This window comes from Columba livia, chromosome 5 (assembly GCF_036013475.1).
Source record: "Columba livia isolate bColLiv1 breed racing homer chromosome 5, bColLiv1.pat.W.v2, whole genome shotgun sequence".
NCBI lineage: Eukaryota > Metazoa > Chordata > Aves > Columbiformes > Columbidae > Columba > Columba livia.
In genome coordinates this window covers 11,439,784-11,453,357 of record NC_088606.1, presented here as the reverse complement: position 1 = coordinate 11,453,357, position 13,574 = coordinate 11,439,784, and the positions used below count along the sequence as shown (strand labels likewise).

At 49.0% G+C, this 13,574-nt stretch overlaps 1 protein-coding gene and 1 long non-coding RNA gene across 6 annotated transcripts in view; one reads left to right on the top strand and one right to left on the bottom strand.

Annotated features, from left to right (window-relative positions):
- The window catches only part of LOC102084103 (exocyst complex component 3-like protein), a 41,690-nt gene that overhangs the window by 10,753 nt on the left and 17,363 nt on the right, over positions 1-13,574 (bottom strand). For 2 of the 4 annotated variants that reach the window (XM_065063406.1, XM_065063408.1), the window contains exons 9-12: positions 13,278-13,433; positions 10,162-10,283; positions 7,764-7,949; positions 3,782-5,914 (exon numbers count right to left, since the gene is read on the bottom strand). In XM_065063406.1, the coding sequence (XP_064919478.1) occupies positions 7,769-7,949; positions 10,162-10,283; positions 13,278-13,433 (459 nt within the window). In that variant the 3' untranslated portion in view covers positions 3,782-5,914; positions 7,764-7,768. Of the gene's footprint in view, positions 1-3,781; positions 5,915-7,763; positions 7,950-10,161; positions 10,284-13,277; positions 13,434-13,574 lie in introns of those variants that run through there. The other 2 variants (XR_010472740.1, XM_065063409.1) reach the window with 2 other exon arrangements.
- Positions 5,541-13,283, top strand: LOC110361375 (uncharacterized). Of its 2 annotated transcripts, XR_010472741.1 has the most exons (5): positions 5,541-5,680; positions 6,676-6,856; positions 7,863-7,961; positions 9,928-10,048; positions 10,433-13,283. It is a non-coding gene; the product is annotated as an uncharacterized LOC110361375 (long non-coding RNA). The 2 variants fall into 2 exon arrangements; XR_002417951.2 differs by lacking the exon at positions 9,928-10,048.

The window sequence follows — 13,574 nt, the reverse complement described above, 5'->3', positions numbered from 1 at the left end:
GTTGGTCAGTGCACGCTTGTGGGGTACGAACCAGCAGGGAGGTCAGGATCTGTTCAGCTTCCCAAGCAGCAATGGCCTGAGTCATCTCTCGAGACAGGCAGATCACGGTACAAAGAAGAGGGGTCACTACCACTACCATCACAGTGGGAGCTCAGCCCTTTCCTGTCCCCCCACCCTGCACAGGACCAAGCTGCAGACAAGTGCTGCAGATGTGGCTGTGTCCTCGCTGTTGCAGTGTGTGCTTTAGCCTCATGTCCAGGCATCATCACTGCTGCCTCTCTACAGCAACACCCAGGGCAGGCAGCAGCCCGCAGCCTCCCCATCTCCACTGACAAACCAGACCCAAGCCAGCCCCTGGCTGCTCCATCCAAACAACCCTGCCTGGAGCTGCAGCAGGGAGACCCATGAGTGCAACAAGCAGCTCAGATCTGGGGGAACAAGCGTGCCCTGGGATGGCTGCAGCCCATAGCTGCATGCACAGACGGGTGCTGCCACCCATACTGAGCCACTCCTGGTATCTTGTCACTTTGGGTGCTGCACACCAGGCAGAGCACAGCCCTTTGTCTATGCACAGAATTGCTTCCCTTCCTCTGCAGAGCTTTTAACAAGGAGCAGCTACCCCATCTCCTTTATGGGCTGCAACACCTCAGCGTGGGCTTATCCTTCCCCTTGCCAGATCCAGTTCTCCTTCCCAGGTTTGGTTCATGCTGGATGAGACTCCAGCAGGTATGAATGAAATGGGCCACGAACCACGTGGCAGCATCAGCAGAAGATGCAGCTAGTGTCTGAGAATGGAGATTCAGATCTTTCTCAGGACTGGGCAGTCTGGAGAGGAATAAAAAGACATAATTTGGCATAGCACAGGCCTATTTTGTTAGACACAAAAAAACAGTGAGTGCAGAAGTTCAGATGGTATAATCTAGTGAAGGAAACAATTTGATACTCATCTGTGAAACAAGATTTGCTTTACATTTTTTTCAAAATGCTGCAAGGTTATGTGATATAACAAACCACTCCAGATAGTCTTCTCATGCTAAAATCCTTAAAAATACTTTGTCCCAGCCCTGAAACACAGGTCTTTTCCCAGCAGCTGTTTTAAAGCCAGCTCATTTATTTTAACTGCCCTCAGGCTGCCATCCCTTTTACAACAGCCCATCTGGGTGACAGGCAATGTCCCCTACACAGGCAGCATGAACCATAATGGGCAGGACAGGCAGACATAGGCAGCACTGCAGCCTCACGCTCTCTGCGATGCTGCGGGCAGCAGCAAGCAAACTGCCAGAGAGGGAACAGGTCCCCTGGGCATAGGCAAGGGGACAGCTTGGGGACAGTGGCTGGGAACAGGCTGAAAGCCACAGGCTTTGGGATGGCAATAGGAGACAGGAGAGTTAGCAGGTCTGAAGCTGGCAGCTGGAGCTTGGACAGAAGTAACTGGCCCAGAGCCCCTGAGAAGGAAAGAGAAGAGGCAACCCATGCTGAACTATTTGTTTTGTTAATTTGTTGTCACAGTAGAGCTGACCCCTAGATGTGATGCAGCTGGTGAGGAGGCACGCTGGGGTGAGGGCAGGAACTCTTCTTCTGATGCCAGTATGGCCTTAGGTCAGGTTAAGCCAACCAAACCTTGTCTTAAAGCCCTTCACTGCAGCAGGAACCCCGACTGATGAAGAGAGGGAACAGATCAGTTCCTGGGCTCCCAGCTCTGCAGCGCAGTCTCTCCACCTCCCCCCTGTGCACTTACAAGCTCCAGCTGTTCTTATAAAGTACAGCACACAATGTGACAATTCTCATCACTCTCCTTCGCAATCTTCCCACAAAACTGCTGGTTATTTGACTGGCAGAAATACCTACATGCTCCATGAATCCTATCTTACATCGGAATTCCCAACTTTTTGTTTTCCCGCAAATACCATACCCCAGTAAGGGGCCACTCGCAGCCCACACAAGTGAAATGCCACTCAGGCAAATACCACTGTAATACCCCGTAATAATAGTAAAAAAATAACAATAAAAGAGCCACGGTCCTTTCCGTGTCCCAGTGCCACTAGATGGCACCAGGTGTGTACCCTTCCCAGCACGGAGTGTCCTCAGGGCCACCGGGGAAAACTTTGGGGGAACCCAGCCCAGCCCTTGGTGCAGAGCAAGAGACCTCAATATATGCCTGTGCCTGCTCCTCCTTCCCGCACGGACCGTGGGGTGCTGGGGTAAAGGCAGACATTTAAGCCTTAAAATCAAAGCTTCAGCGATGTGCTGGGATGTTTCCCTGCGGGGGAACTTCCTGCAGTAGCTTTTGTCGTGCTGCCGATCCTACGCACCAACCCATTCCCATCGCTCCCAAGCTGGGTGCTGGCAGAGCCCGAGGCTGGAGAGGAAAGCCTCAAAGGTGGGTGCAAGTTATCCCAGTTAATTTTGGGATCAATGTATGAGTTTCCCAGAATAGACAGGCTCCTCTTGGGAGAGGGGAGGATGGGGAATAAAACACAATCTACTATATCATTCTGTGATCAGCAAGTGGCTTGCCCTCTCTCAGGTCTCAAGGTTTTAGGCATTGATTCTCCTTGTGCACATTTGCTATCCAGCAGAGCTCAGCGTGTCCCAAATTCTCAGTATTACCTGTTTTTTTCACCATCAAGCCCTTCATTCACTGTCACACATCCTTGGCACAGCCACTAAGTAAACCAGGGAAGCACAGGTGCACCACAGCAAATGTCAGGTCTTTCCTCAGACCTTGCAGCATAATTAAGGAGCGTCTGTTTTCCATGTCTTCAGCATCAAGCACTGAAGGTGACCCTCGGAGACAGGAGCTCAAATGACAGTGGTGGCTGGCGAGGCTTGGCTGCACGCAGCACTTCAAAGCACCCAGGCAAATCCCAGCCCTGAGTAGCGTTGGGGACATGGGTGACAAATCTTTGCTCACCACACAACCTGCCAGCCCAGTGCAGAGCCAGAGAGGTGGTGGATGGAGACCAGCTCCCAAAAAAGCCCAGTCATCAAAGCACCAGGAGCAGTGTGCCACTCCTTGCTGCCCATGCCCCCAGGGCTGGCATGTCTGGGTGACAGGTGAGCATGGCAGTGGCATGACCCTGGCATCAAGGAGATCCCTGTGAAACCTAGGGTGCAGAGGGAGTGGGAGAGGGTCTTTGTGGAGGGAACCTCTGGGTGCTGAGCTCTGAGTGACCCTGTCCTGCTGGCAGCAGGGTTACTGCTGGACATGAGGGCAAGTGGGAGATGTTCAGCATGGTTCCAAGTGGCCCTGTCAAGCTGATGGTAATAGCATTGCTGCCCTTGCCCACATCCCAAGGCCATAAAATAATCCCACAGAAGGATCGTGAGTGTGATCCCTCTGTCCCCTGCAGAGAGCAGCACAAATCCCACCCAAGCGTCTTAACCCCAGCCTAGGGTGAAGGCTGGAAAGGAGGAGGCTGGGTCACTTGGGAAGGCCAGGGCACACAGCAGCGTGGGTGAAAATCCCCACAAACAAGGGAAATCCCTCATCCTCCTTCCCCACAGCTTCCTTTCCCTCACTGATCACCCCAGACAGCCCCAGGGAGTGACCCAGCATCCCACCTGCCACTTCCTCCTCTCCTGAGAAGCCACTGGGAGCCTCCCCACACACCATCTGCTCTCCCCAGGAGACTTGAAGGTGGCCGAGGACATCCCTCCCACACCATCTGCCTCCACACCAGGCAGCCTCTCCCCATCACCCTCCAACCCCACCCTAGCCAACATCCCTTGGCCTTCCACCTCTGGAAAACCTCATACTTGCCACCAGCGCTAAGCCCCATGAACAAATTAAAGTCTTTATTTGCGCTCTCCATGACTGGACCCTACACACAGGATGCAGAAACTGGCTGCTAAGAAACCTCGCTGAAAGCTGTGTTTCTCCGCACACACAAACAGAGCAGAAGGTGCTGCCCATCCCCTGGCCACCCAGCGAGGACAGGCACAGCAGCAGCTGTGATGGCACAGGGCTCATCTCATCTGCAGGGTTGGTGGTGACACACCCGGTGTCCCCCATGGCTCCCAGCCACTGCTCGCAAGCAGAATATACCCTAGTCTGATGGCAAATGTCAAATGGCAGACACGTACATAGACACCAACATGTACGCAGCAGGAGCCATCCACATGCTGTGGGATTATTTTTAGCCTGACCACGATCGAAATGTCAGCGGGGTATTTATTTGTTTTCTCTGGAAGGCTCACTGCTTGAAATCTCCATCGGCAGAGGCTGACTGTGACCCTGCTGTTGCAGTCAGGCCTGTCATCCCTTCCCACCCTTGAAAAAAATGTGCAATTAAGTGGGAGGGGAGGGTGACTGGCCTGGCGTGCCTGGCAGGGCTGGCACCCTTCAGAGACCCAGCCCCACAGCCCGACCCATACCCACCCGGCCAGGCTGGAGCTCCACCAGCTCCACCAGCTCCACCAGCCTCTCCATGTCCTGGGTAAGGTCTCACCAAAGCTGCAATGGACAGCTATGAAATGCACAGGACATGGGAGCTGGATCTGTGAAGAAGACATGCAATCAGGAAGGGCAGACAGGCCATGGGTCAGTCTCGCTGCCCTTTAACGATGTGAGAGATGAAACATAATGGTGCTGAGGTCTCACAGTGCCCCAGAAGCCCACAGAGGACACCCTGGAGATGGAACAGCCTGTTCCTTTCTGCTTCCTTGTCACTCACCCCACACTTAGCACTGTGACAGAACCAAAGCTCAGGACAAACCTGCTCTGGCTCCTGCCAGGCTCACAGGAGCTGCCCCTGAGCCAGGACACCCACGTCCCTGGGGTGACAGCACAGCAGAGCCTGGAGCACCCACCAGAACCTGCGCTTTCCAAGGGTCCCAGAGCCTGACACATCCCTCATACATTGATGGGTTATGCACAAATTTGACCCTTTTCTTGTTAGGGAAGCAGTTTTGAGGGGGAATGGCCACTCAGAAAAGCAATGGCAGGTCTGAGGTAGCAGAGCTTTTTTGCTTGTTTACACGTCTAGAGGAGCAGTTACAGCCTATGCTAACACAATAGCAAAGGAGGGCCTTGAACCAAATCCAGCTCGGAGGCTGTGACCAGTTCATAGATAACTGGGAAGAAAAGTCAGTGTTTTCCCAGAGGAACTGCCTATTTACATCTGAAAACAGCACAGACCTTGCCCGGAGGCTGGGACAAACAACTCCTTTCACTGCCTGCTTCCCATGAGGCTTCCCCTTCCCTCTGCAAGAGGAAATTTCCAGTAACTAAGGTATAAAAATGAATGCAAGACTCTGCTTCAGAGCCAGCTGTAAAACTCATAAGGGAAGAGCTCCCCATCCTACAGCCATTGCCAAGGCAGGCTGTCCCCAAAGCAGGTCACAGCATTCATGTCTGGGGAGCAAGGGATGGGGCAGCCCTGTCTGCACCCCTCCTGGTGCAGGTCAGGCTTCAGGGGCTGGATCCAGGTGCCCAAACCCACAGGTACCACCAGCACCATGGGGTAGGCAGGGTTCCCAAACAGGGAGTGCTGGGTCCCTGGGGAAGGTTGCAATGCCGTGTCATCTGCTAGGACACTGCGTGGTGCAGCAGTCCCTGGTTTTGTGGGAGATTGTATGAAACAAGGGATGGAAACAGAGAGAAATTTGGTGAACGGGAACCTTCCTTTTCCTCTACACACCACCGTGCCTTGTCCTGGGAATAACCACTAGGACTCAGGTAAGTGGCAATCTCTAGGAAATTATGAAGGATTGTCTTTCTGCCATACCCCTTTCATCTTCTGCCTGGACTTTGCATAGAAGATTAGGATTTGGGCCACATGTTTTTCCTGCAAAAGGGATTGTGTCTTCGATAGCTTTCAGGCTTCTCCGTTCATCCAGCTGCTGAAGCTTTCAAGGAGCTGTGATTGCAGATGCTGCCATATGGGAGTGAGACTTGTTTCTCACAGCAGGGCTGAAGGAAAGCAAGAGAAAATCTGGGCAATTAAATAGGACTCATCAGAACATGTACAACAGCTAAATAGCAAAACCATCTCTCCTATGCACAGACTCTTGCATGAAGCTCTATTGGCATTTACCTGCTGAAAATCTCCAGTTCCTGCGCTACTCTGGCTAACACAGTCCATGGGCCCACAGCCAAACCTGCTCACTCCTTTTCTGGGAGGTCATTTCATACTAACACGAAAGAATCAAAGATAACACTTTTCCAAAGTCCTCCCACCTCCATATGCAGAAGGGACAAATATGTGCAAATATTGCGTTCCTGGCTGGGAGAAAGCAGATGATTCCCAACATACCTGCAGGTCACACCCCAGAGCATGGCAGCAAAATCATGGGGCTGGGATGAAGGAGGGAGGTAACCTCCCTTTGAGCATATCCCATAACTCATTTCACTGTCACTGCTACCCCTGAGCTCAGGTGAGGCTACCAGCCTGGGCCACACATGTGCACTGCAGACGCAGCCAGATCTTCTGGCTATTTACCCAGGGGATTTCAGCAAATAGGAGATTAAGTCACTTACAGTGTTTTAGAAACTTGTTTTCCTGAATATCTTTTGTAAAGTGAACGCAGTGCCATGGGTAATTTCTTTAAAAGAGAGTTTAAAAGTGAATGGCTGATAGCCAGTTCATTATATCAGAATCAGTTTTCATTAAGAAGGGAAAGCTTGCGTGCTTATTAGTTGTTTCTCTAATTGCTTTCTCTCCCTGATTCCAGGGTAGCCCACTGTCTGCTTGTGCCTGGAGGCTCCAGGTCAGCACTCTGCATAACTCATCCCTGATCTGCTAACACAGGGAACTATAAATAAATGGTGACACCGGGGAGCGGCGGAGGACGCGGGAAGGGACTGTGCTTCTCAGCCTGAGACAGTCAGTCTATTCACCTTATCCAACAGAAGGTGACTGTTGACAATCTGTAAATATTAGCCAAGGAAGAATATTTCTGATAGCTAAGGCCTCTGGCCTGTCAAAGATAAAACAAAATTATCTGGCTCTAAGGTGGGCAAATTTGCACTAAAAAGAGGTTGCAGATTATTTAAAGTGAAGCAAACAGCTGCATGTTCTCCACTAAGAAGTATTTTTAAACCATGAGGACATGCTTACTTTCAAGATCTGCTGCAGCTTACCCCCAAAATCCCTGATTTGTGACTGTGAAGGAATTACTTGGGAACTGAAAGGAGATCGCAGGTGCTCCAGATGAGCCCTGGCAATTCATGCCAATGGGATTTAAGACATTACAGTGACATTCATCCCTCTGACTTTTATCCCTCCTCTCTTCTGCCACCAGCTGCTGCTGCAGGCACAGAGGGGACACGCTCACCTCTGGTGCCCGCAGCATGGCACAGTCACCAGACAGAATCGAGCCCAGTTTAATTAACAGAGCTCTCATAAAGGGGGCAGGAAAGTAGGGGATCATGAAGCAGATAATCCCTCAGTGTGCCCTGCCAGAAGGCAGAGACACTTGCCTGGGATACCTACCCGTGCACACACAGAAGATGAGACGGAGGGATTGCTGAAGGGACAGGCAGGCAGGAGCGAAGGACAAGGAGGAAAAGCCCTGTCTTCTTTGTCCCTGCAGTAATCTGAATCGCACATCTAAGCATGCAGCGCCCTGCACTGCCTACAACACCACACTTTGTGACATGGAGAACTGCAGGCGGAGAGAGGGAAGCAGAACTGGCCTATACAGCAACAAAGACCTCCGGGAGGTGATGCTACAGTCCTAGTTATTCCACCTCCCTGAATGCAGGAATGCCTGTGCAAGCTACGTGTGTTACACACAAGCACACTCACACACACACCTACCTTTGCTAACAGCAGAGACAGCCACAGAGTCCATATTTTCTGGGTTTTACTTCTATATCTGCAAAAAGCAAGTTTGCTTCTGTTTCTGATTCCCTGCAGTTATCGTGAAACACCTTCAAGAGAGAAGCCCTGTCTTCTCGGCTGAGAGAGTCTTTGATGTCCAGCACTGCACTCAGATGTTCCTTCCTTTCCAAAAGGGTAAGAGGGCAGATCAGTGAAAGAGCCAAGGAAAAAAGCTTGCTTCCTATCACTCAGTTTTGCTGGGCCAGACCAAGGCTTGAAAGCTGCTGAGCCGCTTTTTGAAGCCCTCTGGCTACCTAGCAAGAAGGAGGCCATATCGCAAGAGCTGGGTGGGATATGGCTGAGCTCATGGGTCCCAACCCCAATGCACACAGCATCCCTGTGAAACTGTGGAAACTTTCACCTCACCTAGAAAAAGATCTGTATCCAGCAGAATAGGTTTCTGGTAACTGCATTTGACCATTTGAAAGCATTTTTTATATCTTTTCTCCCCTATTTCTTGTTCATCCAGAAGGCTATAGGAGTTTTGTTCTACATAGCATTGCTTCACTGAGGGGGGCCACAACAAATTAGTTAACAAACAGGGCAAATGTATCCAAGCCAAACAGTTTTAAACATATGGGAATCTGCTCAAATCAAGAACAGTGTATCTACTCATACCTGGATGAACTCCTCTGAGATCTGGACCAGAATAATATTATTCTGAGTACTTCCTATGCTCACTTCCTATACTATATATATAAATACATAGTTTTGTATACATATACATATATATATATATATATATTCCAGAATCACAGAATGGTTAGGGTTGGAAGGGACCTCTGGAGATCATCTAGTCCAACACACCTGCTAAAGCAGGTTCACCAGAGCAGACACAGGAATGTGGCCAGGTGGGTTTTTAATGTCTCCAGAGATGGAAACTCCACAACCTCTCTGGGCAGACTGTTCCAGGGCTCTGGCACCTCAAAGTAAAGAAGTTTCTCCCCATATTCAGATGGAACCTCCTGTGCTTCAGTCTGTGCCCACTGCCCCTCATCCTATTGTTGGGCACCACTGAAGAGTCTGGTCCGATCTCCCACTATTTATATATGTGTGTGTGTATATGTAGTAAGAGAATAAAAATTGCTATGCTGTATCAGATAACCAGCTTTTTAGCTCAGTAGCATCTTCAGATTTAGCAAATGCTTAGGAAAAGAAGACAGAAACCAGACAAAGCATAACATGATCTCTCTTTGTCTTCTTTCCCCACCCCGCCCCCCCCGGCTTCTGGCAGTCTGCAGTTTAAGGACTTCCTTTGCTGGGGGCTATATCATGACTGTCATGTTGAACAGGCACTGAAACAATTATCTACCACAAATTGTCTGCTATTCACACTTCTGGCCTTCACAGCATCCTGTGACAGAGAGCTCCACTCTGTAATGATGTTAGCTTGGAAAAATACAGTCAGTAGCACAATACATCAGAACAAAAGATGGATATAATAAACCACAGACTTTGGAAAAAATTAAGATCTCACCTTCCTAATAAAAGTTGGGTTTAATTTCTGTTATCAGCTTCCTGTGAGAAATTGAAGTGTATTTTTGCTGAATACACCTAGGATTTTGTAGGAGAATCATAGAATAGTTTGGATTGGAAGGGACCTTCAAAGGTCATCTAGTCCAAGCCCCCTGCAATGAGCAGGGACATCTCCAACCAGATCAGGTTGCTCAGAGCCCCGTCCAGCCTGGCCTTCAGTTGTCTCTAGGGATGAGGCATCCACCACCTCTCTGGGCCAGTGTTTCACGACCCTCATTGTAAAAAATTTCTTCCTCATGTCTGTCTTGAATCTCCCTTCTTTTAGTTTAAAACCATTACGGTTTGTCCTATCACAACAGGCCCTGCTGAAAAATCTGTCCCCATCTTTCTTATAGGCCCCTTTAAAATACTGAAAGGCTGCAAGAAGGTGTCCCCAGAGCCTTCTTTTCTCCAGGCTGAACAACCTCAACTCTCTCAGCCTGTGAAAGCCAAAAGCCAAGTGCTTGGAAGTTATGAAATGCCTAAGTTAAAGGTGTTTTTGAAACCTACATTTGGTACACATGTGCCTGTAAATTGTCCATTCAGGTAGTATTTTTCCACAGTGTTACTCCTGCTTTGTTGACAGCCATTTCATCCAACCTTCACCTTTATGGAAGGACATCTCAACTCTGCTGGTTGATGTCTGGCAAAGTTATAAACCTTGTTAATCAGCACCTGCAAATGGGCAGCATCAAGTGCATTCAAAGGTAAGCATTGTGCCTGGCCCAGCACACTGAAAAGAGAAAGTATTGCAGGACTAATAGTGGTGGCAAGTAATCGTGTAAGAAACTGCAGAAGTCAAACCAGCAAAAGACCTTACCTTAGATCAGGAAATTCTTTGAGGATGGGCAGAAGGGCTATTTTCATTCCCTCAGCATCAGAAGTTTGAATAAGTTCTAAAATGGCTTTTATAGGATCCTTAAGGGAACCAGCTGTAGGACCCTGTGGAGAGAAGGAAAGGTGTGTTCAGGGCAAGGGAAGCAGCACACAACATTAAGAGCTGGACTTGTATCAGACTGGGGATGCCATCATGTGTGTTAGGAGCTTTGCAAAACTAACTGTTCACATATAGAAACCTGTTTTCTTTTCAGGGTGGGAAAAAAGAAACTGGGGTGTAACCACAAGCCGCTTCCAGGGGACCTGGGCAGCTGATTTCAGCAGTGCAGAATCCCCTCCTGCATTTCTTCTGGAAAAGAAGGCAAATGTACCTAATTTTTCCCCACCTCACCTGTCCTCTCAAGGCCATTTTGCCCCATGGGAAGTTGTTTCTTTCCAGAAGTAAGCACAGCCCTATACCTATGTGGAAACAAGCTCTGTTGGCCAGACATGCTGGCATTTCTGCTGCCCTGGAACAAGCCCAAGGACAGCAAACCAACCTTGGGGAAACGGTGGGGGGACACAGATCCTCTCACAGAAAAAACAGAACAAATGGGAAGCAGGACTGGACACTGTGAAGGATATGACATGGCTGGTAGATGCTGCCTGCGGTCAGCTCCATCTGAACACGCAGAAGAAAACACCCAGAAACACAGAGCATTTTTAGCAAAACCAGAAGCAGCAGAATGCGGCTGAACTTCTGAGAGAGAGCTTCAGGTCTTGCTCATATTTTTCATTGGTGCAGTAATGCGATTAAATTGCTTCTCTGAATTATTGATGCCATCACGTCAACAGAGACTCTCTGACAAAGCAAACCCAGAGAACAGGCTGCCAAAGTGGGGCAGGAGAAGCCCAGGTTCCCCTGATCTCCACGGGACATTAGGAACAGCAGGCTGCATCCTCAGTGCAGCTTACCTCTGCATCAAACATAAATTAAAGATAATAGTAATATTCAAAGACAGCCTTCTCTCTCTTCCTCCGCACTGCAGACACACAGCATGTGTAGCTCTACGCAGTGCAAAAGCTGTACTCAGCTCCTAAGGCACTGGCTTTGTAAGGCTTCATACTTGGCAAGCTCAGTATTACAAAATGCTAATTAATTTGATGGTGTCAGATTTAGTTAAGCACTATATAGACAGGCAAGGTTGGAGGTAAGCAGCCCACAACCTAAAAGGACAAAAAAGAGGTGTCTCATCAGCGATGCTTAAGTGCTTTTGACATGTACTGCTTTTAGGAGACAAGGAACGTATTTCCTAATGTGCTTTAAGGACAGAGGGGAAGGAAGAGCCCGAAGAGAGGGCAGAGCAGGGCAGGGAGCAGGTGCAGCCTGTGCAGCAACTGCATGATAAATTCAGTCTGCAGCAGAGGACATATTTTGCATGTGTAACTGTGTACCTCATTTGACTGAGGATCAGGCTGTCCTCTGCAAATTGCTTATGCATTCCCTTCCCAAGGTTTCTGGTGCTCCCACATCAATAAGAAAAAGAACAGACTGAGGACACAAGGGAAACAGTGCTAAGCAGATGCAGACTTTTCTTCACCCAAGCTGAATGTAGGGGTTTAGTAGATAATTAGATTTCCTGTATCTCCTTTACACTATAAAACCAGCTTTCCTTGCACATGACATTCAGAGCTGATGCTGAGCACAGCATTACTGGTAAACTTTAGAATTAAGATTAGAGAATCCTCCTGCTATTCCCAATGGCTCAATTGCTCAAAGCTTTGACTTGTCGATGACTGATCACTCCAGGAGAGTTGGGTCTTCAGCTAAAGCTCTGGCAGCTTCCATCTTTCCACCATGAAACTAATGCATTAATTGTAATGGATCTGAGAGGTTTTTAGAGGAGCCTATAGAAAATCTTTTTTTTTTTTTTTTTTTCATTCTTTGGACAATGTAAGAATTACTGACAAATGACTTGTGGGGGGACTCATCTGGGAGAAAACAGATTTCCAGTCCCTAGCACTTAAATTAACAAGTCATGAGAATGACTCAGAATTGGTGAAATTATTAAAACCAATAAAGCCAGACTTTTTTATCTGCTCTGTCATATCTCAGTCCTGTTACCAGACTACCAGCCTCTTAGGAAGTGCATTGCCTGGGTGCTCTCAGCCCGCATTTTCAAAAGAGCTGGGCCAGGGCCATAGCATGGCTGGAGTGGCCGCAGGAGGAGCTGCTGCTGGCATTGCAGTCCTTGCCTTAGGTCAGCACGGTACACATGTGACAGCCTGGTGGCATCCACAGATGCTATGTGCAGCATGGCCAATTACATGGGATTAGGAATTCAGCAAAGAGGCTTTTTTAAGCTTCCAAAGTTGCTTCTGCAAATCAGACCTAGCATTTTTCCAAGAGTTTTCTTCAAAGGTGTGGCTCTGCTTTTACACCCCATCTACCCCTCTTGCAATGCACCTTTACCTTTACCTGCAGGTGCTTACCCTGCAGGAGGACTCGATCCTCCTTGCAGCTGTCACCAACCACAACAGCATCAGCATGTTTCTGCCCATGAGGAAAAGCTGCAGCACAGGGAAATGGCTCGCTCAGCCATCAGCGCAGCTCTGAGGGGCTGGGAAGGTCCTGCAGGAGGGAGGAGGCCAGATGACACCACATACCCCATCTCCAGGGAGCAGCAGCCTACGGGGCCCTCCACAAAGAAGGTGAAGATGTGGAGCAGATGATGTGGGTCATCACGCCAGAGGGTCAAGGGAGAACACTAGGGGGAACACAAGTCTTCCTCCTCTGTACTGCCAGGCCACATACCAAAGGCTTGCCTGGGGGAGCTGACAGTTTCGGAGCTGTCTCACCAGCTCAGAGGAGCACGCCTCATCCTTATTTCGGTGGCAGAGTGCGAAACTTGCCTCCTCTAGTCACACATTTCAAAACTATACACTAACAGCTTCTGGCAGATCAGAGGGGCCATCAGCACATCTGATTGTCATTTCTGTGAAGCTGGATACCACTGCGGTAAGACCTCTTAAGCTTTTCTGTTGCTTTCAGAGCTTTTTCCTCTGCTGGTACTGTTCTTGATGACAGAGAGCAAAACTGTAACCATATCAAAGACTTACTAAGCATTCTTTAAAGATGGTTTGCAGCATGCTGTGATCTTCTTCTATTTTGCTGATAATCCCCCTCCTCTGCACAGAGGATGATTTCCTGGAAGTGGTCAGGAGGGCCTGAATGTATTCTGTAATAATGATGGTGTTGACAGCCTTGATGAGAGCCTGTTCCAAAGCAAAGAGGCCCAGATTAACTTCTCTGTACTGAGCAAGGACCAGACTATACCTATAGGACTCTGACCAGTGTAGACAGCGGATATAGTGTCCATGCAGATGGCTGTCCCATTTCTTTGCTTAATTATCCCT